This window comes from Nansenia antarctica (assembly GCF_963989245.1).
Source record: "Nansenia antarctica genome assembly, chromosome: 7".
Classification (NCBI taxonomy): domain Eukaryota; kingdom Metazoa; phylum Chordata; class Actinopteri; order Argentiniformes; family Microstomatidae; genus Nansenia; species Nansenia antarctica.
The window spans coordinates 47,956,702-47,984,201 of record NC_137677.1 but is presented as its reverse complement, the minus strand read 5'-3'; the positions used below and the strand labels follow the sequence as shown (position 1 = coordinate 47,984,201).

The 27,500-nt window shown below is 44.7% G+C and overlaps 3 protein-coding genes across 3 annotated transcripts in view; 2 read left to right on the top strand and 1 right to left on the bottom strand.

Annotated features, from left to right (window-relative positions):
- ccdc80 (coiled-coil domain containing 80) overlaps positions 1–4,578 on the top strand; it is an 11,450-nt gene extending 6,872 nt beyond the window's left edge. The window contains exons 8-10 of the mRNA XM_080537343.1: positions 1,148–1,251; positions 2,394–2,477; positions 3,686–4,578. Of these exons, the coding sequence (XP_080393469.1) occupies positions 1,148–1,251; positions 2,394–2,477; positions 3,686–4,005 (508 nt within the window). The 3' untranslated portion in view covers positions 4,006–4,578. The remainder of the gene's footprint in view (positions 1–1,147; positions 1,252–2,393; positions 2,478–3,685) is intronic.
- Positions 4,579–8,244: 3,666 nt separating this feature from the next.
- On the bottom strand, positions 8,245–13,636 carry slc35a5 (solute carrier family 35 member A5). The gene is made up of 9 exons (XM_080537349.1): positions 13,470–13,636; positions 13,121–13,219; positions 12,854–12,987; positions 11,515–11,582; positions 11,035–11,223; positions 10,599–10,796; positions 10,312–10,439; positions 9,675–9,943; positions 8,245–8,949 (listed from the first exon to the last, which is right to left on the bottom strand). The coding sequence occupies exons 1-9, from the start codon at positions 13,594–13,596 to the stop codon at positions 8,881–8,883; spliced, it is 1,281 nt and encodes a 426-aa protein (XP_080393475.1). The 5' UTR covers positions 13,597–13,636; the 3' UTR covers positions 8,245–8,880.
- A 1,807-nt stretch (positions 13,637–15,443) lies between these two features.
- f5 (coagulation factor V) overlaps positions 15,444–27,500 on the top strand; it is a 16,521-nt gene continuing 4,464 nt past the window's right edge. Inside the window, exons 1-20 of the mRNA XM_080535827.1 lie at positions 15,444–15,641; positions 16,258–16,340; positions 16,994–17,116; positions 17,682–17,894; positions 18,345–18,506; positions 18,813–19,034; positions 19,403–19,568; positions 19,735–19,915; positions 20,222–20,318; positions 20,683–20,882; positions 21,140–21,287; positions 21,552–21,764; positions 22,184–24,551; positions 24,816–24,984; positions 25,316–25,555; positions 25,781–26,087; positions 26,435–26,614; positions 26,884–27,000; positions 27,161–27,232; positions 27,331–27,416. Coding sequence (XP_080391953.1) covers positions 15,478–15,641; positions 16,258–16,340; positions 16,994–17,116; positions 17,682–17,894; positions 18,345–18,506; positions 18,813–19,034; positions 19,403–19,568; positions 19,735–19,915; positions 20,222–20,318; positions 20,683–20,882; positions 21,140–21,287; positions 21,552–21,764; positions 22,184–24,551; positions 24,816–24,984; positions 25,316–25,555; positions 25,781–26,087; positions 26,435–26,614; positions 26,884–27,000; positions 27,161–27,232; positions 27,331–27,416 — 5,511 coding nt within the window. The 5' untranslated portion in view covers positions 15,444–15,477. The remainder of the gene's footprint in view (positions 15,642–16,257; positions 16,341–16,993; positions 17,117–17,681; positions 17,895–18,344; positions 18,507–18,812; positions 19,035–19,402; positions 19,569–19,734; positions 19,916–20,221; positions 20,319–20,682; positions 20,883–21,139; positions 21,288–21,551; positions 21,765–22,183; positions 24,552–24,815; positions 24,985–25,315; positions 25,556–25,780; positions 26,088–26,434; positions 26,615–26,883; positions 27,001–27,160; positions 27,233–27,330; positions 27,417–27,500) is intronic.

Sequence of the window (27,500 nt, the reverse complement as noted above, 5' to 3'; positions counted from 1 at the left end):
AGGTGACAGTAAGGGAACCAGTCCAAATGGGAGTCCAAATGGGAGGGTACTGTAACTCAGGAGAGGCTGGTGGTGGCATAACGTGTTTGATACCATTCCTGATTCCATCCCATGCATGACGATGAGCCCGTCCTATGATTACTACCTCCACAAGCCTCTAGTCATTTCATTGGATTCACGTCTCTCATAGACAGCTGATGATTGTCCTGGCTTTGGCTGGTTAGACGGATATTTCCCCAGTATTTTCAGAATCAGAATCAGAATTACTTTTATTACAATCAATGTACGGATACAAAGAGTACAATTCTTGGGTTCAGGTTCATTAGACATTGGCATTGCAGCAGAAATACAAAATGAATAATAGAATAGGCAGGATATAGACAACAGTGAACAATCAACACTAGCTGTATATACAATAGTGTCAATAATAGTCAATAATATAATAGGTGATAGGTGTTTTTTTTTCTGCATTTTATGGCAATCTGGATATTTGTCAAGCAGCAGCCTGGCTGAGGAGAGAGTGGTCAGAATTTACGGGCGGCCATGTCATGTCGACATGATTGGTGATTACTCTCCTCTCACATCTGTTCTCTCACTAATCGCCTGGACCGCGATTTACACCGCTTTTTATGAGTTCAACTTGGCTTCAGTGATAGTGGTGGACTACATGTCTATCTATGTGCATAATGTGTGTCCCTCATTTTACGATTTTCAAATTCTTCACTGAGATGTCTAAAACAGATTGACTGTCGCCTGTTTCCATGGAGACCTGAATTCCAGCCTGATGACTGTGACTCAGGAGGTTTGGCAGGAAGTAGGGTTTGCCTCGTCTCTCTATGGCCCTGCTGGAGATGACAGGAGCACTGTGCTCTCTAACCAGTACAGTCCTTATACAGTATTAACCCAGACCCAGACCTGATGCCTTATTTACAGTAATCCCTAGTTTCAAGTTTTCCAAGCTTTGTTTTGCCTTATTGTTGTGATGTCAGGGAGAAGATTCTAAAGAATCTTGAGATTGAGGATATCACTGTCTTTAAATCACCAGGGAGGATATCGCTGTCTTTAAATCACCAGTGAGGATATCACTGTCTTTAACTCGAATACTTCCTAATATTTTCTCAATACATTTGTTCTCATATGAACTCAGGTTCCGTTGGAGGCGTCGCTTGTTTATAATCTCCGCCCCCAACGACGAGGAGTGGGCCTATCAGCAGCAGCTCTACGCTCTGACCAGCCAGGCCTGTAACCTGGGTGAGTCCACCAACAACCAATCACTGCTATTATACTCAGTCACACCCTCAACCTGACCAATCATAATAAATGACCTTCCCTCAACCTTAGCGATCCTACTATCTAATGGATCCCCAGTCCCTTGGTTGGATTTCAATAGTTTTCTAAAGTGGATTTCTCCTCCTGTGTCCTTTCCTTCAACTGCTCTGATCTGCGCAGGTGCATGTGATTCCCCTGCAAGCAGCCACGATAATGCTTTCACCACATGCAGATGAGACTTATCCCACTGCCAAAATATGTTTTCTGACGCCTTATGAATATCTGTTTCTAATTATGTGTGAAGCTACAGATGCAGAGCCTAGTGTTTTTGTTTACTGTCAATAATCCCGATGAGAAATCCAACTGTAAACTCAAATCTGAACGTTTTGGATCCCAGCTCTTGATTTCATACCGACTGTGCACTACAGGGATGTCAGATGACGCAAGCTCTCTACTCTCCCTAACCGACAACGACTATGCCCTTTACAAGCCAATCAGCAACCTTTTCCACTGTTTGGCACAACCATATTACTCAGAGGTCATTTATTTCAACACTGCCCCTTAAACTTTTTGTTTATCCTGAACATATGACCTCACCCAGCAATACCAGGACCCAGAGGTTTTCCTGGACAAGTAATGTGGTCAGGAAAAAAAACTCCTGTCCCTGCTTATCCGATATCCAGACGAAGAGCTGCTATCCTCGTCTCTTTCTCTTGGCCTGGTGTCTGTAGGTTCAGCGCTGCTCTCTCAAAGCCCAAAGCCCTCTCCTGCTGACTGGACGAGGGCTGTGTTTGATACGGCGGCTCCTGGCACACACCTAGTGAAGCCTTGTGTTTTTATGTGGCCATTGTGGGTTCCCTCTCTTCAGAGGAAACAGATTTCTGGCTCTAGTCGTAAATCCTTCACATTCTTCTTCCGTGGGCCAAGATCAACTCAAAAGGATGGTTCTGATTGCACATCAGAATACATTTGAATAAATAAATAGAAGTAATTGATGAAAACAGATGAAAGAAATAAACAAATGCTAGTAGTCGCTGGATGATACTGTATGCTTTAGTCATGTGTTAAAAACATTTCTCGGATGTATGTGCCTTTGTATGACTGGTGTTTCCATGGTGACACAGGCCTGAGACACATTTCCATTCTGAAGCTGGTCGGCATGGAGGCAGTGGATATGGGAGGAGTGTTGGAACTGTATCCAATCAATGGTAAGAACCTTTCTATTTCAGCATGCCCCATGTGTATAGAAAATAGCTACTATATGAAAATTAAACACTCACTCACGCACGCACACACACACACACACACACACACACACACACACACACACACCCTCATGTCCAAGTGCTACGTCGTGCCCCTTAAACTGCACTCTTGGGTGTTTTATTGAGTTTTCTCAGCTGCAGCAGCTGCGTTGAACAGCAGGCATACAGATTTATCTCTTGCCCTCTTCTCCAGTCGCAGCTCTATCCCCCAACCCTGCAACCTCTCCCTCAGCTCTACCCCTTCTCCCCAAGCTTGGGCCCCAGGAACTATTCCTAAGCCCCAGTCCCGGCTCTAATCCCAAGCCCCAGTCTACCCCCCAGCTCTATCCCTTAGTCCCAGCCCTATCATTTAGTCCCAGCCCTATTCCTAAGCCCCAGTCTACCCCCCAGCTCTATCCCTTAGTCCCAGCCCTATCATTTAGTCCCAGCCCTATTCCTAAGCCCCAGTCTACCCCCAGCCCTATCCCTTAGCCCCTGCCCCAGCCCTATCCCATAGCCCCTGCCGCAGCCTTATTCCCAAGCCCCAGCCTTAGTCCTCCCCCAACCCTGGCCACAGCCCAAGGCCCAGTACCCCAGATCCTTCATCAGGATACTCTCCATGTTGCCTGAGGAACTCAGTGTTTGATCTCTGAGTATCGGAACATCTAACTGCAGGAACACGCTGATATGCAGAGAGAGATTCTCCATACACCCTCACAGCTGCACAAGCACACGGGCAGCCGCTGTGGCTGGAGTGTTGGGGAGGAAATATGTAAACTCTTCCTTTCATTCCTGAGTCCTGCTTAACATCATTCATCTGTGCGCCTTAGGGAACCTTCTTTCCAAAAAAAAGAGCATTGGTATTTTTACGGGAAGTCCAGACATGTACTACAAGGCTTGGGTTGGGGTACAAGACAGCTCTTCACAGTAGGGGCCGGACTAGGTAAACAGTTCAAACATCAGACGAGATTCATCCATACATGAATGCTTCCACATTGTTTTATTGAAGGGACCATGTGAGACGTATTTCAGACGATAGCATAGCCGATGCTGCAGGGGAGGCTGGTGGAGGTAGAAAGTTCGAAGGACGGGCGCATTTGTAACGCGTGGAATGGAATGGCGGATGGTATCAAAACATGTGTGGTATCAAACACCCTGTCTCTCCTCTACAGGCAGTGCCACCGTGGACCGTGAGGGCATCTCTGCCGCGCTCACCAAGGACATCAGGAACTACTTCCAGATCAGCCCAGAGTACTTCTCCATGCTGCTGGTAGGGAAGGACGGGAACGTCAAGTCCTGGTACCCGTCTCCCATGTGGTCCATGGCCAACATCTACGACCTGGTGGACTCCATGCAGCTCCGCAGGCAGGAGATGGCCATCCAGCAGTCCCTGGGGATGCGCTGCCCCGAGGACGAGTACGGAGGCTACGGGTACCATCACCATGGATACGATGGTTACCAGGATGGCTATCACCAGGGTTATGGTTACTAAGGCCTGTGTGGGTATGGTCGGGGGTCGGGGGTGTAACCTAATGTCCTGCCTCCCAATTGGAGGTTTGTGTTTTTAATGTCCCAGATTCGTTTCGGGCCACTGCTGTAACCTCTTAACCTACCACCTTCCCCTTTCAAGAAAGCACTGAATAAGTGAACACATTATGATGATGATGATGATGATGATGATGATACCAAAAGTCCTTTTAAAGCCGTTTTCCATATTTGCTTTTACCCACACAGTTTTCTTCAGATCTGTGAAAGCTGAAAGGGGTAGGTGCTATGGTAAGAAGCACAAGGTTGAAATTGAACTGCCCAGAAAATGATGTATGTAAAGACCTGAGGGTTCAGTTCTGTTCTTCCTATTTTTTTCCATAAAGAAACAAGTTACAACATGTCACACGCTATTTCTGTCTACTTCAAGTCCCTTCCTGGACAAAGTTACATTCTCACCTTTTCATTACGGACCTTCGCTTTGTACAGTAGATCAAATCTAAGATAAGTCAAAACTTTTGTATTTATTGGATGTCTGTTTTATTTGAGGCAATCTATATCAGAGAGCTACAACTCTCTGTTACTGGGTGGGAGAAGGCTTCCACACATAACATACATTCTCTTTTGTAAAGTTCACTGTTGCTATACACTGTTCTTATTTATACTCTGTTGTGCCATATGAAAAATAAACCTTTGTTTACTACCAACTGCTGTTCTCTGAGTGTAGCTATTGTTGTACTCTTGTAGGAATGTCTGTTGTCTGAGTCCTTTAGACGTGTGCGCACGCACGCACACACAAAAACATAAACACACACAGTCTGTGTGCCGAAAAAGAACACGGTATCATGCCTAAATTACTAGCGGCTGTGGTGCAGGAGGTAGACCTGCCATCTAATGATCGCATGGTTGGCAGATCGGCGGTTCGCGTCCCGGCTGGCCACATGTCGAAGTGTCCTTGGGCAAGACACTGAACCCCAAATTGCTCCCAGTGAGTCGGCCGGCGCCTTGCATGGTAGCTTGCCGCCATTGGTGTGTGAATGTGTGTGAATGGGTGAATGAGAGGCCGTTGTAAAGCGCTTTGGAATAAGGCGCTATATAATCAAATCAAATCAAATTTTATTTGTATAGCGCATTTCTTACAAGATGCAACTCAATGCGCTTCACACAATGAAAATGTTCAGTCAATCAGTCAATCAATCAATCAATACTGACAGAGCCGCGAGCAGGCAAAAGTTAAAAACCTGTATACTATGTAGCCAGGAAAAATTCCCTTGCAGCCCTCTACCAATAGAGCGACTACTAGCCAGTTTGCTTACCAGTACCCAGCGGTCCCCCAGGGGAGGCCAGGACCACCGGCACAAAGCAAGCAAGCAAGGGCAAAAACCTGTACACCATGTATCCAGGAAAAATTCCTTGCATATTATCGGCGTACACACTGTCCATAAATTTTGTGTTGTATTTGCATCGTTCTGCATCCAGTATGGTCACAGGTCCTGCCAAAAGAGAAACTTAAGCACAGTTATGATGCAACAACACAATAGAGACAATAAAGATGACAGCAATACAACCTGATGGTGGTCCTGGTACACCCTTGTACCGGTTCCAGTACTGCTCTAGGTGCTATTTGGAGCTGACAGTGCCTCATCAGCACCCGGGTCCATTTTCCTGTCAACACAAATCTCAAAACACGAGTATGGTGTAATGGCCTAGTGATCCTAGTTCTATAATGTCCAATGTCTCCCTTAGTATCAAAAGGCGACATTGAATAAGTAGGTTTTGAGGTCACGCTTAAAAATGTCCTGAGTTTTAGACAACCTCAGGCCCTCAGGTAGGGTGTTCCACAATCTAGGAGCATATATGCTAAAAGCTGATCCTCCAAATCTCTTTGTCCTAGCCTCTGGCACTATTAAAAGTTCCGTGCCACTAGACCGTAGGGGTCTAGCTGGTGTGTATCTTATGAGCATGTCCACCATGTAATTGGGTGCATCACAGTGAAGTGATTTATAAACTAGTAAAAGGATCTTAAAGTCTATTCTATGACTGACAGGGAGCCAGTGTAGTGATCTCAAGACAGGTGTGATGTGCGCTCTCCGTTTGGTCCTAGTAAGGACACGAGCAGCAGCATTTTGAACCATTTGTAGTCTATTTATCATTTTTTTGGGGAGACCTGTCAGGAGAGCATTACAGTAATCTAGCCTACTAGTAACAAACGCATGCATTAATTTTTCAGTGTCTGCCTGGGAATATAAGTCAGTCCATTTACCATTTACCATTTACTAGCACCCTGTTGGTCTTACTCTCATCATGAGCAAATGCTTTGAGAAGCATATCAAGATCTGCAGCACGCTGCCAACCACCAAAGAGATCCACCGATGACGCCACTGCACTCCACTCCGCCCTCACCCACCTGGACAAGAGGAACTCCTATGTGAGGATGCTGTTCAGCATTCAACACCACTGTCCCTTCCAGGCTCGACACCAAGCTCAGCGACTTAGTCCTTAACCCCGGCCTATGCGACTGGATCATGGATTTCCTGTCGGACTGATGACAGGTGGTGAGAATGGGCTCAAAGACCTCCTCCCCTCTAACCCTCTAAACAGGAGCCCCCCAAGGCTGTGTCCTGAGTCCCCTCCTCTGCTCCCTGTACACCCACGACTGCTGGCCACGCACGGCTCCAACTCAGTGATTAAATTCGCTGACAACAAAACAGTGATTGGCCTGATCACCGACGGCGATGAGACGGGCTACAGGAGAGAGGTCGACCGCCTGGCTCAGTACAGCCAGGAGAACAACCTCTCTCTCTCAACACTGACAAGACCAAGGAGCTGGGGTCCAAGACCCTGCGGGCCTTCTACAGAGGCACAACCAAGACCATTCTGACTGGATGCATCACTGCCTGGCACGGCAACTGCACTGCCCTCAACCGCAAAGTGCTACAGAGGGTGGTGCGGACAGCCGAGCGCATCAGTGGATGTGAGCTTCCCTCCACCGAGCATATATACAACAAACGGTGTGTCAGCAGCACAGCCCGGAGGATCATCAAAGATCCCAGACACCCCAACTCTTCTGGAGCCTCAAGGGCAATACTCAGAGGCTAACCAACAGCTACTTCCCCCAGGTGAGCAGGCTCATGAACAAGTCTACTGTAGACAATTGACTATCATCCCCAAGCACACCCCATGTATACGGATCTAAACCTTAAGCTCAGTCACTTTACTCAATACTACCTTTCACACCCAATGCCACCTAGTGCAATACTCATGACATTCTACTTGAACTATCGGTTTTATTGACTATTTGTACTGCTAATTGTATCCTGTGTTATTTGTCACTTATGTCCCGTATTATTGTCACTTTTTTATCTTGACTTATGCCTATTGCCTTGTGCTGCAAGAACCAGAAACGAAGCCTAAGAATTGTACTCTCTTACACTAGACGTAACAATACAACTTGAAACACACACTCACACTCACACTCACACTCTCACACACACACACACACACACACGCGCGCACACACACACACACACACACACACACACACACACACACACACACACACACACACACACACACACACACACACAGCATTTATTGTGTTACAGTACCCCCTGCTGGCCTAAGTGAACATGGCAACATAGGTTAGTAGCTCTCAATTGAACAACAATAAATGATCGATCAATAGAGGACAGGAAAAGATACAAATCCTTTTTGACTGTAGTTTTTAATGTTGATTTGTAATCTGGTTACTGTTTTGTAGCTGAACGCATGTTAATATTGTAACAATAGGGATGTAAAGCACACGCTTTAATATTCCTATCATTTTTCAATTTCACAACACCACAGGTAGTTTGCTGTCGATACATGGAAGAGGTACTGTATAACATTTGACACAATAATAAATACTGTATGTTTAAGGATGGGGGGAAATTGGTTACAACAGTTGTGAAGTAACAGCAAATCTACAACATGAAAAGGCTATTTGTTCCCATAAAGTAAACCAAAACAGATTTTCATATGATCATATCTAGCTGTCTGACCTTATGGACCCCTGAGACCAGGGTGCATTCCTGGTCTTAGTGATCATTAGGCAGAGGTAAAAAAAAAAAAAAAAACATTAAAAAACATTAGATTCCCATTTAACAGTCTAAAAATCCTGAATTAGAATAATTGTTGTCCCCCACCAATACACTGTTCTCAAAACTGTTTCTGAAAAACAAGGTTATGTATTGGATATCAGCATCCCAACATCGAATGGCTTAAACCAGGTCAACATCAACTCAGTAATACAGTACCATTCTGAAAACTTACACAGTTTCAGTGGTTATATTATGTCTTTCATTGCAACATACAACACTGTATATAATACAGACAGGCACATTTTAGAATTAGGTATAATTAGGGTTGCTAAGGGTTGGAAACTGTTTCTGTCTCCATATATATGGTAAATATATCCAATGCAAAAGACAATACATTTAAATAGCATTAATATTCATTTGCATATATTCCCATTAATTCCCATATATTCCCGTTAATTTCCACGGAAGGTTTCCACCTCTGAATATTCCCCAAAATGTGCAACCCTATGTATCATTATGTACATTATTACATCATAACCAGAGGAATCACAGAAGTTTACAGAAAACGTCATGAATTCCCAAAGTCCATTGTTATGTTAATTTCACAGGCCGGCCAGCCTGATCACTGATGTCATAATGCACAGCATATAAATGTCCATCACCATGTCACAGAGTCACACATTCCAATGATGTCACAGGCAGTGTCACGCCAATGTCATAATGCGCAGCTGTTTGTCCATTGTGATGTCACAGAATTGGCACTCCACTCACAGATTGAGCTGCCGTGACGTCATAATGAAGGGCTAGAGAGACTCCTCTTCTGATTCGCTGTCTGTGTTGGGCTTTGTCAACCTCTCCAGCTCCTCACCATCCTACAAGACAAACCGAGACACTGACAACACCCTATCAACTTACTTCCCAGAAATAACATCTCTATCTAAAAGGACCAACAATGATGTTGGTCTCTATCTAAAAGGACCAACAACAAACTGGAATGGATAAAATTAAATAAAAGTTTTGTTTTGTTTCTTCACCTGAGCTGCCAGGAAGCTCCTTCAGGGAAGCAAAACAGTAAATTTCAGGGTCATAGGGAGCATGACAGGAGAGGATTTACTACCTGAGAAACATAGACCCAGACCCAGACCCACTGACCCAGAGAGGGGACCACATGCTTGCACTCCAACTGGATTAGGTTAGAGTTAGGATTGATCTGTGCCTCCGCGGGCAACGTCTACCCGCAGCGTGTCCTTACAAAGCCTCCACACATACGTAGATTACCTCCATCTGATAACCATCTCATCCGCAACCTAATGCGTTACATCTATCTGCCAAATGAAGTTATCTGAGGTGTGGATGCAGTACAGGTCGAAAGTCCCCTTTTCATTACAGAGAATTAGATTTATTTTCCACCTCTTTTTCCCCCGAAATCACATTACAAAGAAATGAGAACCCTGGCTGCTCTCGCACAGTGGTCTATGCGTGTGTTTTTTTTTGGTCTGCCTGAGAGCAGCAGTGTGTTTTGACTTTCTGTAACTCTGTGTGTGTGTGTGTGTGTGTGTGTGTGTGTGTGTATATGTGTGCAGCATTGGCGACTCACCCCTCGCGACCTCTCGAACACTTCACCATTGATGACCCGTAGTTTCTCCCGCTGCAGGGTGTACTCTGGGTCTCTGGCTCGACTGCCGTTGTAAACAAAGATGGCCAGCAGGACCACAGGGGCTTGGAGGAAGAAGTCGAGCGAGGGGCGGAAGTCGAAGAGGAAGAGGGAGAGCGCGGTGACGAGGACCGTGGTGATCTGTCCAGTCAGAACATGGAACATATTGTCTCTGAACTTCAGGATGAAGGCCACAGACAGACCCAGGGCAGCTAGGAATGAAACACAATGACTTTGTGCATTATTATTGGTATTATTGGTATTCATGTCATACCAACCTGTAGTTTAATCAGTTGGATAGTTCTTGTCACACTTAACTTAATGAGTCACCATCACCATGAGTGAGGTGAAAATCACTTGCAAATGCTTGGCCTGTTTCCAGTCTAACTCTGACAAGAACGACAGGGAACCTAGGTCAGGACATACCTACCTGATTCCACCAACCTTGCGTTGAGGATTTGCTGATCAGTTTGTTCAGGTTTAATGTAATTTGTAATGTCCTCTTTAGTTCATATTCATCATTCGACACTTGTCTGATAAGGTGCAAGACAAATACGCTACAAACGACTGCAGTACTCACCAGTGACCAACACGAGTCCCAGTGAGTAGATGTTGTGTCCGTGGAGGAGGCCACAGTGCAGGGTCAGGCCTCGGGACTCGCTCCCCAGAGTCAGAGTCAGACCGTTAAACAGCAGACCAAACACATACCTGGAACAGGATAGAGGGGGATTAGACAAGAGTTAGACATGTGTTAGTGTGAGTGCGAGTGCGAGTGCGTGTGTGTCTGTGTGTCTGTGTGTGTGTCTGTGTGTGTGTGTGTGTGTGTGCGCGTGCGTGCGTGCGTGCGTGTCTTAAGCTCCAGCGTACAGTTTACTGTTCTGTATGAAGATGCTCTCAGTGAGCTGGTCCCCCTCCTTGAGGATCTTCTCGTTGTAGATGTTGGCCATGGAGGAGATGAAGCACTGGAGGACCAGGAGGACGTGGCCCACGCCCAGGGAGCGCAGCAGGTCCACTACCCTGCCCTGCCACGCCCCGCCTGGCAGGGACGACACCCACCACGACTGACTGGACAGAGAAAGAGAGAGAGGAGAAGAAGATGAAGACTCTGCAGAAAGAGACAGTGACTGAATTGAGGTGCAATCTACTTTATTGTCATCCACCATCCATCCATCCATCCATCCACCAATCCACCCATCCATCCATCCATTAATTAATTCATCCATCCATCCATCGATTAATTAATTAATTCATCCATCCATCCATCCATCCATCCATTCATTCATTCATTCATCAGTTAGCCTACGTGTGGTTCCTCCTCTCTTCCTCCAGCTGTGTGTAGAGGAGGCAGCTGTTGGTGGCAGGGGAGAGGGGGCTGGGGTGGAGACCCGGCACTGCCATTGCCCGCTGGCCGCCCCCTGACCCCGTTGTCAAAGAGACGATAGCCAGGAAGAGGATCACCAGGGACGCCCACTGTACCCAGGACAGGTGCCTCCTAGTGAGAAGGAGGGGAATGACACCTGTCAGGGACAAACCACCACGCGCGGTAGCCAACAGGCAAAGATAGGTAAAGGGGAAGGGGTGTGGGGGGGTTGGGGGTTCCGTTGGCATGAAATACATGTTAGGTGGAAAAGTTGACAGGTGCATAGTGATAAAAAAATGTGTTACTTCTGATCATCAGCGTTATGTCCCACACGATCCACCATCAGCTTAAAAAAAACTGATAGCACAAACATGACATTCTAAATGTCCAGGACAGTTTAGAACATATATTTTTTTTACTTACTTCAGCACTACCCTGAAGAGAAAGGCTGTGGTCAGGATGACAAAGTTGGAGAACAGTACTGCCATTGCCTGCGGAGAGAGAGAGAGAGAGAGAGAGAGAGAGAGAGAGAGAGAGAGAGAGAGAGAGAGAGAGAGAGAGAGAGAGAGAGAGAGTAAAGGTCTCAGAACCCACAGAGATAATATGGATGCAGAGATTAATGAATGAATGAATGAATGAATGAATGAATGGTCTTTATGTAGTGTAATGTAGTGTAATGTAATGGAGCACTCATGTAGACAGCCTTTGTAGCAGATTACAACAACGACTACACTTCCTACGCCCCCTTAGAGTTCATGGTGTTGACCCAAAATGTATGCTACTCTACTACCAGTCTGTCTTAGAGAGTCTCATCAGATACGGCATTACATCTTGGTTTGGTAACCTATCTGTACAACTAAGGTCCAAACTGGTCCGACTGATGCAGACTGCATGGAAGATCATAGGGGTGAAAGACCACTCATCCCTGCAGTCTATTTTTGAACAGGCTACTCTCAGACAGGCTAATAGAATTCTCATGAATCCCTCTCATGTCCTACATGCAGAGTTCGAACTACTGCCCTCTGGGAGGAGGTTCAGAGTCCCCCGCTCTAGATTAAACCGATTTTAAAATTATTTTATTCCGGTTTCTGTCAAACTTTTAAACTGCACCAGATGAATGTGATGTGAACATATCTTGCTTATCGTTTTATTTCCACTCTTGTCTTAATCAGGGCTGCCTCCTGTTTGTGTTTTAACATTCTGTATTGTCTGTTGCTCTTTGTTGGCTGCTGTGGGGTGTAAGCCCAATACAAATTTCCCAGTGATGGGTGTTAGAGCACAATTAAATAAAGGCAGCCTGTTTCGTTTCAAGATGTATAAGAAAAAGATATTTAATATTTTCCTCTATAGAAGGAGGAAGTTTACAGGTTCGTCAGACGCATCTGAAGATTCAAAGTTCCTCTCAAAAGTCCAGATCATTCATTACATCTCAGTATTTATGCTCTCAGTTCCCCTCATAAACAAGTCCGCCCTTAGGTGAGGTCTAAACCAATCATTTACAAGGGGTGTGGATCTGTACATTGAGGAAGATGATGGGGATGAAGGTTAGGGGGGAATCTGACCCTCCCTTCCTTACAGTATAACAAAAGTGAGGAGTGGTGGCCCTAGAGTTCCTAGGGTCAAAAGACAGACAAAAGGGTAATTGCATATATTCAAATGTAAAAAGCAAAAAAGCCTCATGCTCTTTTACATAAAGGCCTATAGATTGCTTATCGATACGTTAACCTTGAGGAAACCCCAGTGGCGTGGTAGAGAAACTCACAGGCTGTAGGTAGGTCATGACATAGAAGATGATGAGGTTGTCCAGGAAGTAAAGGAACGCAGGAACGGACCACTTCATGAAGTTGAGGAACGCAGAGCCAGAGGAACAGCCCAACTCTTGGCAAGAACGCCCCTCTGGAACACACAATGACCCACATAACGACATCACATATAATCACAGACACACACAAGATCCTTTTAGAAGATACTACACACACACACACACACACACACACACACACACACACACACACACAGGTTTTCTTACCCCGGATTATGACCCTGAGTGACATCACCAGGCAGAACAGTAGTTTGAGCCCCTCTGCCAGAAGATTGACAGACGCAGGCAGGAAGTCATATTTGTTCTCTAGAGAAACAAAACAAACAGCAACAATCAATAAAAAGCTACTAACGCTACAACTCACAGAACAGCCTGGAGCCAACTCAGAACTTTACTTGAAAGAGGACAGTCACACTATCAGAAAACTAAAGTTCGAAAAGTTGCAGGATACAGCAGATGAACAGTATAGAGTATAGACAGACTTACTGAATCCCACAATAAAAAAATGTAAATAGAAGACTACAGGTTCACTTGGTGATATCTTGACATTGTTCACCTGCGTTGGCGGAGAACTTGAGCAGCAGGATGCGGCTGGTCCCCAGGATGACGAAGCCCAGGCCGAGTGCCAGAGTGTAGGCTGAGGAGCGAGAGCACAGCCTGGAGCAGGGACGACAGCAACGCATGGCTGGGGCTGGGTGGAACCATACACACACACAGGCCTGCTGGATCACTGTGAAAGACACACACACACACACACAGACACACACAGACACACACACACACACACACACACACACACACACACACACACACATTGTGTGTGAAATAGTAGCCTCCGTTGTCCTCTCTCCCTCGAGTTCTTCCTGTTTTTTCTAGCTGATTGTAAGAATGTGAACCAGCAGTTCACAGCAGTTCACCAAAAGACAAGAGAGAAACACACAGTCCAAGGAAGATACAGTATGTGAAGTAATTAGGATACATTTATCTAGAATTGTTGCCTACAGGCAGTGTTAACGAAAACAAACAGTCAGTTGACTGTGTCTGAAGTCTTAACTGCCACTATTCAGATCAGCCGATAGGCCAGCCAGCACCTTTAGCCTATATTAAATAAAGGGGCAATTACATCATCATGACAGACTTTAAGACTGTGTCTCTCACTGCATACTGTGTTGGTACATGCAAAAGTCTGTTACGCCTACTAAAGTCAATACTGTTGACTACTTATGCATATGCATCCTACGCATAATATGCATACGTGTACTTAGTTGTGCTGGTGTCAGTATGTATGTGGAGACTTCCAAACCTACTCAGATAAATATAATACCTCTCTGTATCTCGGTTATAGTGAGAAATGCAAGCAGGTGCACGCACGTGTATTTGTGTTCTTGCTTTTAACTAATCATAAACCGAAGAGAGTTGCTGTGCCCTGTTAGCAATCGCTACTGATTACTCACAAAATGACCACAATTGAATACAATGACCACAATTAAATGACAATTTCCAGCCAGATTGTTCAGTGTTTCCAGATGTAAACAGTACGCACACACACGTTCAAGCTGTCACGCCATCTGTCCACAATGGAGTTCTTAGCACCTGATCAACATAATGACATTATAATCAAAATGCAATATAAAGCCCAATGCTTCATTTAATCAGAAGTATACCTTTTCTTTTGCTTTCTTCCTACATATCGCCGCTGCTGGGCTACGCAGACACACACTCTACTGGCTCTGGGTTTCCTGGTCGCCCCAGACGCACGCGCACGCGCATTGGGTATCATCTGTGGAGCGTCGACGTCACCTCAAAGGGGCTTCAAATTAAAGGTTCAATACCATAATTTTGGGGGTTGGAGTTTATGGTGAAAGTCCATACTTAACTGCCTGTTGCACTCTGTTGGTCTTGAGATGTAGATGACCATGACAGTATAAACTAATCTCCTCTTATTGTCCTATGCCATCAAACCATTGCATTGTACTGTACTGTATGGGTCATCATGACTGAACCGAAAATGAAAGCATGTGTGTGATGATTTTTGGGAAGTCCCAAGTTTTGGGAAGGACATGTGTTCTTGAGGTTAGTAAACATAATGATTACATCTGACCAAATAAGAGGCCCATCTCCCTCCGTGGTCACTAGTCACGTCATATACTGCCCATGCTGGGAATCAGATCACTGGGGACATTAAACAGACAGGTGGTTTCAGTCAAGTCAATATTAAGGTTTCTTTTTTTAATTTCAGTTAAAATAAATCATGGCTAGTTTTCATTTTATTTTGGGTTTCCATTTACTATAATTACTGTGGTAAGACAAATGTTGAGACATAGCTCATTGCCCTAGGACACAATGTGTAAACTGTGTGTGTGTGTGTGTGTGTGTGTGTGTGTGTGTGTGTGTGTGTGTGTGTGTGTGTGTGTGTGTGTGTGTGTGTGTGTGTGTGCGTGCGTGTGTATGTGTGTATGTGTGTGGGGGTGTCCATGATAAAGCACAGAGTGGACTCTTCTATCAGATCACAATTTGTTGCCTTCCAGAACAGACAGTTTTCACCTGGAGTTCCAAGCCAAGATATGAGGCTCTGTTGCTGGGCTAGAGTGGCCCGTCTCCTGCCTCTCCTGTTTCTCCTGGCTCTCCTGTTAAATGCTGCAAATGGACAGAACAATCAAAGGGAAAGACACTACTATATTGCTGCTGTTCAGATAGACTGGGATTATTCAGCCAATGGACAGGAAAGGTAACAGAACATCTTGGACTATTCTCAGATTAAATGTAAACTTAAAAGTTAGCTATCCATGCGAATGTTGAGTTTCCCATGTGAATGTTTTGCCACTCTAAAGACTGATATGTTAACTCAAGAGGTTGGCACATGACATTCGCTACATGTCAGGTTTAATTCATCTAAAATCGAACACGTTTTGTATGGATTCAGTATTTGATCGGGTGGATAGGCCATAGCATAGCTGTTCACTGTTAACTTCCATTATTTTAATTGATCTTCATTATTGCTGTTCTCCATGGACATGATGATTACTTTCCAATAAGCTTTTACATCTTGAAAAGGGGAGTCTATATCCTAATGGTTATTCCTGGGTTTGGAAAAGATTGAATATGTAATGATGTAATGTAACTGACAGAGAAAGCAATGTAGGCTAAAACACACACCATTATACTGATTTACAGTGGAATGATGCGTTACTTATTGTCCCCTTCATAAATAACACAGACTAGGGAATTATGTTCATAAAATAAATCAATGTCCATTTGTATATCATTACTGCACTGTGCTGTGTTGTCGGTGTACAGGATGTTTATTGCCTAGTCCTTAACTGTGTTTTTCCACTGTTCCCCAGGTCTGGCCCCTCTTATAAGAAAGTGGTGTACAGAGAGTATGAGGAAGGATTCAAACAGGCCAAGACCCATCCCTCGTGGTTAGGTAAATGTTGTTTATAGTAGGGGTTAAGACACAGCTTGTCTGCTTTTCATTAGAGAATGATTGTCCTGTTTCCTAACACTGTTTCCTAATACAGCCACCCAGGAGATATGACAGTGGAACAACAAAGGACTTTATTGTCTTTTTTTCTGACCCTGGCTCATATTCAGATATTTCAGTTATGAAGATACATTATGAATGATAAAATACATGAATATAATAGTGGCTTTCACTTAGTGTCAAAGCACATCCACATTCAAACTAGTGAACCTACATTGTGTGTATAAGCCACACATTAAAAAGCACACAAACCAGTAAACCAGTAAACCAGTAAACCAGTAGACCAGTAAACCAGTAAACCAGTAGACCAGTAAACCAGTAAACCAGTAAACCAGTAGACCAGTAAACCAGTAAACCAGTAGACCAGTAAACCAGTAAACCAGTAGACCAGTAGACCAGTAGACCAGTAGACCAGTAAACCAGTAAACCAGTAAACCAGTAAACCAGTAGACCAGTAGACCAGTAGACCAGTAGACCAGTAGACCAGTAGACCAGTAAACCAGTAAACCAGTAAACCAGTAGACCAGTAGACCAGTAAACCAGTAAACCAGTAAACCAGTAAACCCCTCAACTGAACTGAATGTTTTTCTTCCCAGGTCTCGTTGGCCCCACGCTGCGTGGTGAAGTGAACGAGAACATTGTGGTCACCTTCAGGAACATGGCAGACAGACATTACAGCCTACATCCACATGGGATCGCTTATGGCAAGCAGTCTGAGGGTGTGTACCATGCTGTCATGACTAGGGTGACTGAGTAGTAATCTACCCTGAAATCCTGCTCCAGACAGATTCACCCGTCCTGTGGTTTACAGTTCGTCACTTGGTGTGGGTGGAACAGAGAGGAACAGAGAGCTTTGTGCATTTGTAATGTTACTCATTCAGTTAAGTACACAAATTGGGCAACACAAACATCTGTGTTTGTTTTTTTCTAAAATATTAACCAGGACAGACAGATTAAGGCAGGAGACAGTACTGAAGTCCAACAGGATGCTCTCCTAAGCCTGTGGAAATCCACTCTTTTCCTCCACACACAGATTAATAAGGCATTGTGTGTACAAGCACGTTTCACAAACCCCAGAGCTATAAGGAAATGATTACAATTTGATTAGCACTTAACCTGAAAAGCAGAGGGCAGAGGAAATGGGAAAAAACCCACCACAGAATAATCAAACATCTTTATTATAAGAGCAAGCAGGATTCTCTGAAATCCTTGCTCTGATTCTAAAGCATTCCGTCAACAATGTTGAATGCTATGAACGTCTTTTCTGATTCTGAACTCCCTTAGGAGCCCTGTACTTTGACAACACCTCTCAGCAAGAGAAGGAGGATGACGCGGTACCCCCTGGCTGTGAGCATACCTACTATTGGGAAGTGACACCAGAGGTGGCTCCCAACACCACCGACCCCAACTGTCTCACCTACACCTACCAGTCTCACATTGACGTCGTCAGGGACTACAACTCTGGACTCATCGGCACACTGCTCATCTGCAAAGAAGGTAGCCTAGTTGGAGCGTTCTTCAGCCCACTAACAGCACATTTTTTATTGTTTGACTGATGATACAGGCCATAACTCCATGTACCTTAAATGGTTCTCGAGAGTAATATGAATACACTCGACCATTGACCATCATAGTTAGTTGAATGTGTTTGCTTTGTGCTTAGAACTGAACTGGTCATCATTGTGTGACAATAGTTCAGCAGAAGCCCTGATGAAAACCTTAAGCGCACAGCCACTTTATTACTGAACTATCTATTATTACTAGCTGCACCACTAGTGTATCCTGTCTTATCTGTACTATTGCCACCTTTATCTTGTATTATGCCTATTGCCTTATGTCTTGTGCTGCAATGTCAGGAACCGACATTGCAGCACAACCCTAACCCTAACCCTAACCCTAACCCTAACCCTTGAAACCTGAAACTTGATCTTTGGTGTGTCTCCCCAGGCAGCCTGGGGGACTCTGGGGAGCAGGTGGAGTTCTACCAGGAGTATGTGCTCCTGTTCGGGGTGTTTGATGAGAGCTACAGCTGGAACAAGCCCGCAGGCACTGACATGGACAGTCACGTCAAACACACCATCAACGGATACACAAACGGATCCGTGCCCGGTCAGTCTGTCAACTCCTCTTTCACCCCCCTGAGTTCTGATGAAGGCCAGAATCTTTGTCTTTTGAATTCTGAATCTTCACTCCTCACAGCCTTTTCGGATCATACATTCTGAAGTGTCATTGTCAATTCACGAAACTACAGTGTATTCTTTTGGTACCAAATACAAACTGTGATGTATTTGACTGTCACTGTCAATATTAGCCCTTTACAGTATACAGCATCACATTCTTTGCCCATATAAATAGAATTTATAGAGAATAGAGTAAAGGAATCAACAAACTCAGTAACCCTTCTTTTCTCTCCAGGCCTGAGTGTGTGTGCCCACGCTTCTGTGAGCCTGCACCTGGTGGGCATGAGTTCAGCGCCTGAGCTGTTCTCTGTGCACATAAATGGGCAGGTCCTGCAACAGGCTGGGCATCATGTGTCAGCCGTGGGTCTGATCAGTGGCACTGCCACCAGCGCCAGCATGACCGCCGTCTATCCTGGCCGCTGGCTGGTCTCCTCTCACGTCAGCAGCCATCTGGAGGGTGAGTATGCTGGACAGACGTTGAGATACAGGATGTATTGAACAGAGAAAAGATCAAGTGTCAAGTTCCATGAGAAGTGTAAAAGTGTATTAAGATATCAATGTGTATTGAGAGATTTTTGGAATCAGAAGAATTACAGCAGAATCAGAATCAGAATCAGAATTGTTTTTATTACATTTAATGTACGGGTACACCGAGTAACATTCTTAGGTTGAGGTTCTTTGACATTGGCATTGCAGCAGAATACAAAATCAGTAATAGTAGAATAAAGCAGAATACAAAATCAACAATCAACAATAGCAGCAATGGCAGCAATAGCAGCAATAACAGCAGAATAATAAAATCCTCTACTTCCCCATTGGTTGAAGCTGGCTTGCATGGCTTTGTGGATGTGACGACCTGTGAGGGCGTTGAAGCACCTGTACACAAACTGACCATCCAGCAGAAACGCGAGAGCCGAGAGTGGCCCTATTTCATCGCTGCAGAAGAGATCATCTGGGACTATGCACCAAGAATGCCAGAATACATTGACAAGTAAACAGCATTCACACTGCAGTATTTCTAGATATTTCTAACTCCTTCACCTATGTTGTTCGCTTCATTGGGCCAAACATACTTTCAGTGTTTTCCATTCACTTTATTCATCATTTGACACCTGGCTGTGTGATGGGACTTGACCTTCTCTTCTGGGACGTCTCAGGGATTTTGAGAGCCAATACCTGAAGCAAGGCCCTGATCGCATTGGCAAGAGGTACAAGAAGGTGGTCTACATACAGTACACAGATGCCACATTCAAAGTGAGGGCAGAGAACAAACAAAGGAAAACGGAGCTTGGGATTATTGGCCCTGTGATCAGGGCTCAGATCAGAGATGTCATTAAGGTGAGAACATACTCGTGCTGTGGCCACTTTAAAAGATGCATAATCGCTTTCTTCTTGACTTGAAGTAAATATTGACATAGTCTTAGTACAGGTAATATGGGTCATAATACCCATGCGATAACCCAGCACAGAGATCATAATATTGTTTGCATTTCTACTCTGGTTTGAACTGTGGTTTGAGCTCCTGATATGAGACTCATTTGATCACTGGGGGCCTACTTCCTCATGTAGCCTATGAACACTGGAATTGTGCATTACATGAGCTTTGCCAGCACCTTCACAAGTAACTATTCTTTATTATGACAGATAGTTTTTAAGAACATGGCCTCGCGACCGTACAGCATCTACCCCCATGGACTGACCATCGACAAATCAGCAGAGGGGGCTAACTACCCAGAGGGAGGTAGGGGTTGTGTGTGTGTGTGCTGATTATTTGTGTGTACTGTATGTTATACCAAACATCTGTATCCAAGCTATTCTTGACCAGAGAAGAGAGGATAAAGAGCACTGCTTTGCTTCTATAATAATAACAATAAACAGTATCAGAAGGGTGCTCATTTGAAACAAGGTCTAAATAGACTGAAAGCGAATTTGTGGCTTGAGTAGAATTATTATTATAATATATTTTTTTTTACAAATATAACATAATTGTGTTAAAATAAAAGCAAATAGACGGTTCTGTGTATTTATTAATGCAGGGTCTGTTCTTGACCAGATTGTTGTTCAAGGGTTACTCAAAGTAGTATAAAAAACATCCCCCCTTTCAGGAAACCAGACTCACGGGGTGAAGCCTGGCGAGACGCACACCTATGTGTGGAGGGTGATCGACGAGCCCTCGCCGACTGACTCCCGATGCCTGACACGTATGTACCACAGCGCGGTGAACACACCTCGTGACATCGCCTCAGGACTCATGGGACCCCTGCTCATCTGCAAGAGTCAATCCCTCAATATGAGGAATGTTCAGGTACTACACAAATATTACAGCAATGCTGCTACCTTACTACTAGATTCTGTGTCTTAACAAGAGGAATGTGCAGATCCTACATTAAAATACTATTGCACTACAAATACAATACTACTACTGTACTACTTCTAAACAAATGGCCTCCTTTTTACTGCTTAACACAAAAGCGAGGTTTTATTTAGTAAATGAGCACAAAATCAATGTACTATAACTAAAGTTAGCGCAGTGGTTTCACTCGGTTTGACCTGTTTCTGCAGACGAGAGCTGACAAGGAACAGCATGCCATGTTTGCCATTTTTGACGAGAATACGAGCTGGTACCTAAATGACAACATTAGATCGTATTGCGAAAGATCAAGGGTCAAGAAAGAAGATCCAGACTTTTATAAATCGAACGTTATGCACAGTAAGTATGCATCACTTGTACTTGTTGTAACAACAATAGGCTCTCATGGTGTCAAAATGTTATTGAATCTGAACAATGAATCATATCTTTCCTACCCAAAACGTACACAATGGGCTCTACTTACAAGACTGAAATTAATTGAAATAAATGACTAGTGGACAAAAATAGTATTTATTACATTATACATTTTAGTGTATAATAATAATTTTTAAAATGATTTCGACCTCAAACTTGACTTTTGTATGTGATGATTTCTCCCTGCAGCGATCAACGGGTATGTGTTTGAGAGTGGTCAGGTGCTGGGGTTCTGTTATGGCGAGGTCGTGACATGGCACGTGTCAAGTGTGGGAGCACAGGATCACATCCAGACTGCAACCTTCTACGGTCACACGTTTGACCTGAACGACCGCAGAGAGGACTTCCTCAGCCTCTTCCCCATGACTGGAGAGACCGTCACCGTGGACATGGACAACGCTGGTGAGTCAGGAGTTATTACCGTGAGGCCTTCATCCCTACGATGAGCCACTAGCTGGTCTGAACTGATGAGTAAGCAGATGAGAGTAAAAGCAAGGATTTAAGGGTTAACAATCATAAAGCATTAGGGGTTAACATGTATTAGGGTCTCCAATGGTGAGCTACAGCACATCGGGTGAGGCTTGTGGAGGTAGAAATCGGAGGACGGTACAATGAACCCCCTCGTCCGATTTCTATCTTCACCAGCCTCACTTGCAGCACATCTTACAGTATTCATAATAGAGTAGGGGTGGGCATCGACGATCGATAATTGATCGATAAGGATCTTGGTCGATCACTTATCGATCAATTATCGATCGTCGATGCCCACCCCTATAATAGAGGATAAAGATGATGGATGAATGTGGTCTGTTCTTCATCAGGTGTCTGGCTCCTGGCTTCCCTCAACTCTCATGAGACCACCAAGGGCATGCGGGTCAAGTTCCAAGACGTGGAGTGCACTCGAGACTTTGTCTATGAAGATGAAGACTATTATGATGAGAAGGTCACCAGCACGGACACTGTCAATATATGGACCCCATTAGACCTAGAGAAGGCAAGGGAAAAGGTGCATGAACCTGAAAAGGAAAAGGAAAATGTAGTGGTCGATGAATATACAATGATGTATATGGACATGCTAGGCCTCAGGTCGCTCAAAAACTCTAGCGACTCCGAGGTGGAGTTGTTGGACCTTTCTGTTCTTGACTATGATGTTGACGACATGCATGGATACATGGATGTGAATGAGAATGCAAACTACAGCTTGAGATCAACGCTCATCAACGCTGAGATGGAGAAGACAGGAAATGTCACTATTCAAAGCTCAGGGCCATCCTCTGATGTCTCACAGACTAATGGGTCATTGGTTGATGTCTCACAGACTAACGGGTCATTGGCTGATGTCTCACAGACTAACGGGTCATTGGCTGATGTCTCACAGACTAACGGGTCATTGGCTGATGTCTCACAGACTAACGGGTCATTGGCTGATGTCTCACAGACTAACGGGTCATTGGCTGATGTCTCACAGACTAACGGGTCATTGGCTGATACGCAAGTGACTGATAGACACAACCTCACAACAAAGATGTTGAATGAAAGCGTCAGTGAGAATACAACAGGAGCACTGAACTATAGTACCAATCAGTTAGGCTTCAGTCTGAACATCTCCTCAGGGCTTGATAACACAACAGTTCACCGGATAACAGATAACACCAGCTTATCCATAACAGAAAGCAACATAACGGAGAGCTACGTAACGGAGAGCAACGTTACCTCAGCAGCTACTAACCATACAGCTGTAACCGTAACAAACACCTCAACAGTTCAGTTGAACGTCAGCTCAGAGAGAGAGAACGTAACACAAATAGAGGGAAAACAGGCTTATGGAAATACCAGCTTGAAAGAGGAGGCGCCAAAGCACAGTGTCACCCGAGGGGATGTCTTCTCCTATTCTGTACCTCTTGCTAAAACCCCTGCCAACAGTTCAGACGAGAACGAGGTGGCAGAAAGGGAGGATTTTGTTCTCCTGGACAGAGAAGTAAACATGGAATCTGCCATTGATGATGAGCCAAAAGTGCAGGACGGTCAATCCTCCAGTGGAAATGACCTGTTTGTGAGCAATATTTCTCTTGCCACAGCATCACCTAATGAGAATGGGACAGCTTCGACTGTCAATGCAACTTTCCTATCAGAACTGTCTGAAAATGCAATTAACCAATCAGAGCACATTAGAAATGCTGAGTTCAGGGAGTCTAAAGTGAAGGAATGCAACATGACCAACGCTGACCTGGACATAGAGGGTAACAATAACATGACCTCTGTGAACTGTTCACTTGGAACCATTACCAGAGAAGAGTATGGACATGACACAAATTCCTCTGAAGCCACCCTCACACCTGCCAATGCCACCACTGGGGTGGTAGAATATGAAAGGGACATGGGAACATTTTCTGCCATTGAAGATGTCACATCTAATACTTCCAAGTCGGGCCAATGGAATTCATCAAAGGAAGTCAACTCTGAGAGTAAGGAGAGTGTGTCAGTACCTCTAGGCACATTAATGGACAGCAGCTCCAGTTCTGAGAGTATAGAGGAAGTGGTCATCTACTTGCAGAATAACAACAGCGAGGGCATCCGTACGACCTCCGTTGACCTCCAGGGCAAACATTGGGGCTATGAGGGAACGCACACAATGGTCCCCATGGAGATGCCTGATCACATGATCAAGTACACAGGGGGGAACGAACCGCCAAAACCGAAGAAACCCAAAATCAAGAAGGTGCACCGGAGACATTGGCCTCTGAAAGGTCACGGAATGAAGACCAAGAAGAAGAAGGAGTACAAACCCCAGCCTCCCAACAAAAACAAAGGTTTCTCCCCCAAGGGATTCAATCCCTTGGCACCCAGCTTCCTTGGCCCCCGTGGAGCACGACCCCTCTCCAGTGAGGAGGACCTGACGGACACTACTATTGTCATTGGTGTGCCTAGAACCGGCTTCAGTGACTATGACTTCTATGTCCCCGACAGTGAATCAGGAGGCATTACACCCTATGGACGACTTGCAGCCGATTCTGGGGACGAGTATGAGTATGTGCATTTTAAGGACCCCTACAGTGACATAAATGATGTTAAGAGCCAGGGTCTGGATGCTGATGACAAGTACTTACTCAAAATGGCGGGAGAGGATGTGAGGACTTACTTCATCACCGCGGAAGAAGTGCAATGGGACTACGCAGGGTATGGGCAGAGGTAAGGACAGGGGTACGATGGGATGAGGGAATGGATGTTTGATGTAGATCAAGGTGGGATGAGATGGACTGGGTATGTAGAGTGCTTGAGGGTTATACAGGATACTCGTTATTTGATTCTATGTAACCATATTGCCAAATGTACAATTCCTTTTAGAATCAGTTATTTACCAGTTCATCCTTGTTGTTTTCAGATTAGATTAGATTCAGATTTGGTTTGGTTTTGTTTACCCAAAACTCTCCTCTTTTCTCTCTGACCAATCAGGAGAATGGATAAAACCGATAACAGCGACCGGCCCACTGAGTTCACTAAGGTAGTGTTCCGGGAGTACCTGGACAGCGGGTTCAGTAAGCCAGTCATCCGGGGAGAGATGGAGGAGCACCTGGGGCTGCTGGGGCCTCTCATCAAGGCCGAGGTTGGACAGACCATTATGGTAAGACAGGAAACAGGGAGGGAGACATACATGTTTAGTTATTACAAATTGCATGAATTTACATGAATTCATGTTCCCAGAGAAGGGCTGAGTAATCTGTGATCTTGTGATGAATTTGGCCAGCGTGACTTAGTATGGTTTATTTTGTCTTTTTTTCTGTGTCACACTCACAACATGTAGAGCGCTGAGGAGGGCGAAATACGATTCATCCAAATTTCACGTGCAACTTCTCCATATCAAAATGCAAACATAACCTCTGTGGGGAAATACAGCTCATGTTTAGCAGATCCGTTTTGATTGACGTGGCTAAAACCTTCCCTCTGGTGTACAGGTGTTTTTCAGGAACAGGGCCAGCCGGCCGTATTCGCTGCATCCCAATGGGGTCTCCTACACCAAGAAGACAGAGGGGCTGAAATATGAGGATGAATCTACATACTGGTTCAAATATGACAATGAGGTGCAACCCAACTCCACCTACACATACCTGTGGGAGATCAATCCCAAGGTTGGCCCCACCAGCAAAGATGACTCAAACTGTCGGACCTGGGCCTACTACTCAGGTGTTAACCCTGTGAGTACACTGAGAACATAACTTTGTTTAGTACAACATCATGCAATTACAAGAAATCACTGTTAGTACAATGTTAGTGCCAGAGAAGCTGCAGTTTTACTCCATGTATCAAACGTTTTATAAACGTTAACCCTACAGTTACCCTATATTGTATCTGTGCGGTATGCTGTCCTGGAGAGAGTTAACAACCGATAACCTGGTGTTTCAATATGATCTGTCATCTAGGAGAGGGATATAAACTCTGGTCTGATCGGGCCGTTGCTTGTGTGTCGGAAAGGGACTCTGAGCCAAAAGACGGAACCGGATATGGAGAGTTTGCATCTGGATGCGCATCCGGATATGGAGAGTCCATATGTTTTGGAAAAGAAGATTAGGGAGTTTGTGCTTCTCTTCATGACCTTTGACGAGTCTCGTAGCTGGTACTACCAGAAGAACCTGGAGATGCTGGAAAGGAAGAGCAGAAGGGCTGAGAAGGAGCCAAATAAATGGTCTTTGAAAGACCCTAAATTTAGAGAGAAGCTCAAGTTCCACGGTAGGCATCTTGTCTTAGGGTTTATAAGGTAATCACTTCTGAATGATAACCATAGGCAGCAGTATTTTATTTTAGATCAGCTTTTTGAGCTAAAAATGTATCTTTTTACTAAGAGTATGGTTATATTGATTGATTGTCCGTCAGATACTAAGCCACCCAATATTGCTTAGATAGTACTTAGTGCTTTAGATTAATATTGGGGGGTTTTATAGGCAGTATCTCACTTGCACAATGTAGCATACTGGTGGTAAATGAAATGGCGGTGTGTAGGTGATTATTTTCGGTGGTTTTCCTGTCCAATTGTGTCTCCCTTGGAGTGTGATTTTATCCTCATATTGCACCATCAGCCATCAATGGCATCATCTTCAGTCTGAAGGGGTTGAGGATGTCCACCAACCAGATGGTCCGCTGGCACCTCATCAACATGGGGTCCCCCAGGGACCTCCACAGTGTTCACTTCCATGGCCAGACCTTCCTCCACAAGCAGACCAAGTCCTACCGCCAGGCGGTCTACCCACTGCTACCCGGTAAACACTTGCACTAGATATGGAATGAATAGAGTGGGCATGAATCCACATGATCTGTCACTGTTCACTTAATGTGGCAGCACAAACAAATGTTCATTGTTGCATGTGTAAAACTAGAAAGAAATGCACATTCTGACAGATGATGTGATAAGCATCAATCAACCTAACATTCCAAATGGTACACCCATTATGGCCTCTACATAAACAACAGAATATTGCTTTGGAAAATAATGTCCATTCTCTTAACCTCCTCTGGTTCTGTTTCCCAGGGGGCTTTGCGACTCTAGAGATGTTTCCCTCCAAACCCGGGCTATGGCAGTTGGAGACTGACGTTGGATTCAACCAGCAGAGAGGGATGCAGACCCTTTTCCTGATTCTGGATGATAGTATGTTTCACTCAAAGACAGAATGCTACAATTAGAACATTACAAATAGATATTAAATGTATAGTGATCCCACAATTATTTCACAATGCTACATGGCAGAGAAGCATATCTCTTCACAATAGAGTTCTAACTTGTTTTTCGTTTCATTTGTGTTTTCCAGACTGTAACCATCCACTTGGACTCGTTTCTGGAAGCGTCAAAGACAACCAGATCTATGCCCCCCACCACAGAGGTATCCCTCTGCTCTGTCCTGAGAGCCCCTGATATAAACATGTTAGCTTTCATGGTGTACAGTACAACTGTAACAGTAAACGATCTCTCCTGTTCAAGGATACTGGGAACCCCATTTGGCTAGACTGGACAACCAGGGCCAGTACAACGCCTGGAGCACAGAGAAGAAAGACAGCTGGATCCAGGTATCTGAAAACCTGCCAGTGAATGTGTGCTGGTGTCTTGCCTGTTGCCTGTGTGATGATGTGCAAGTCTGTGTGTTATACTTG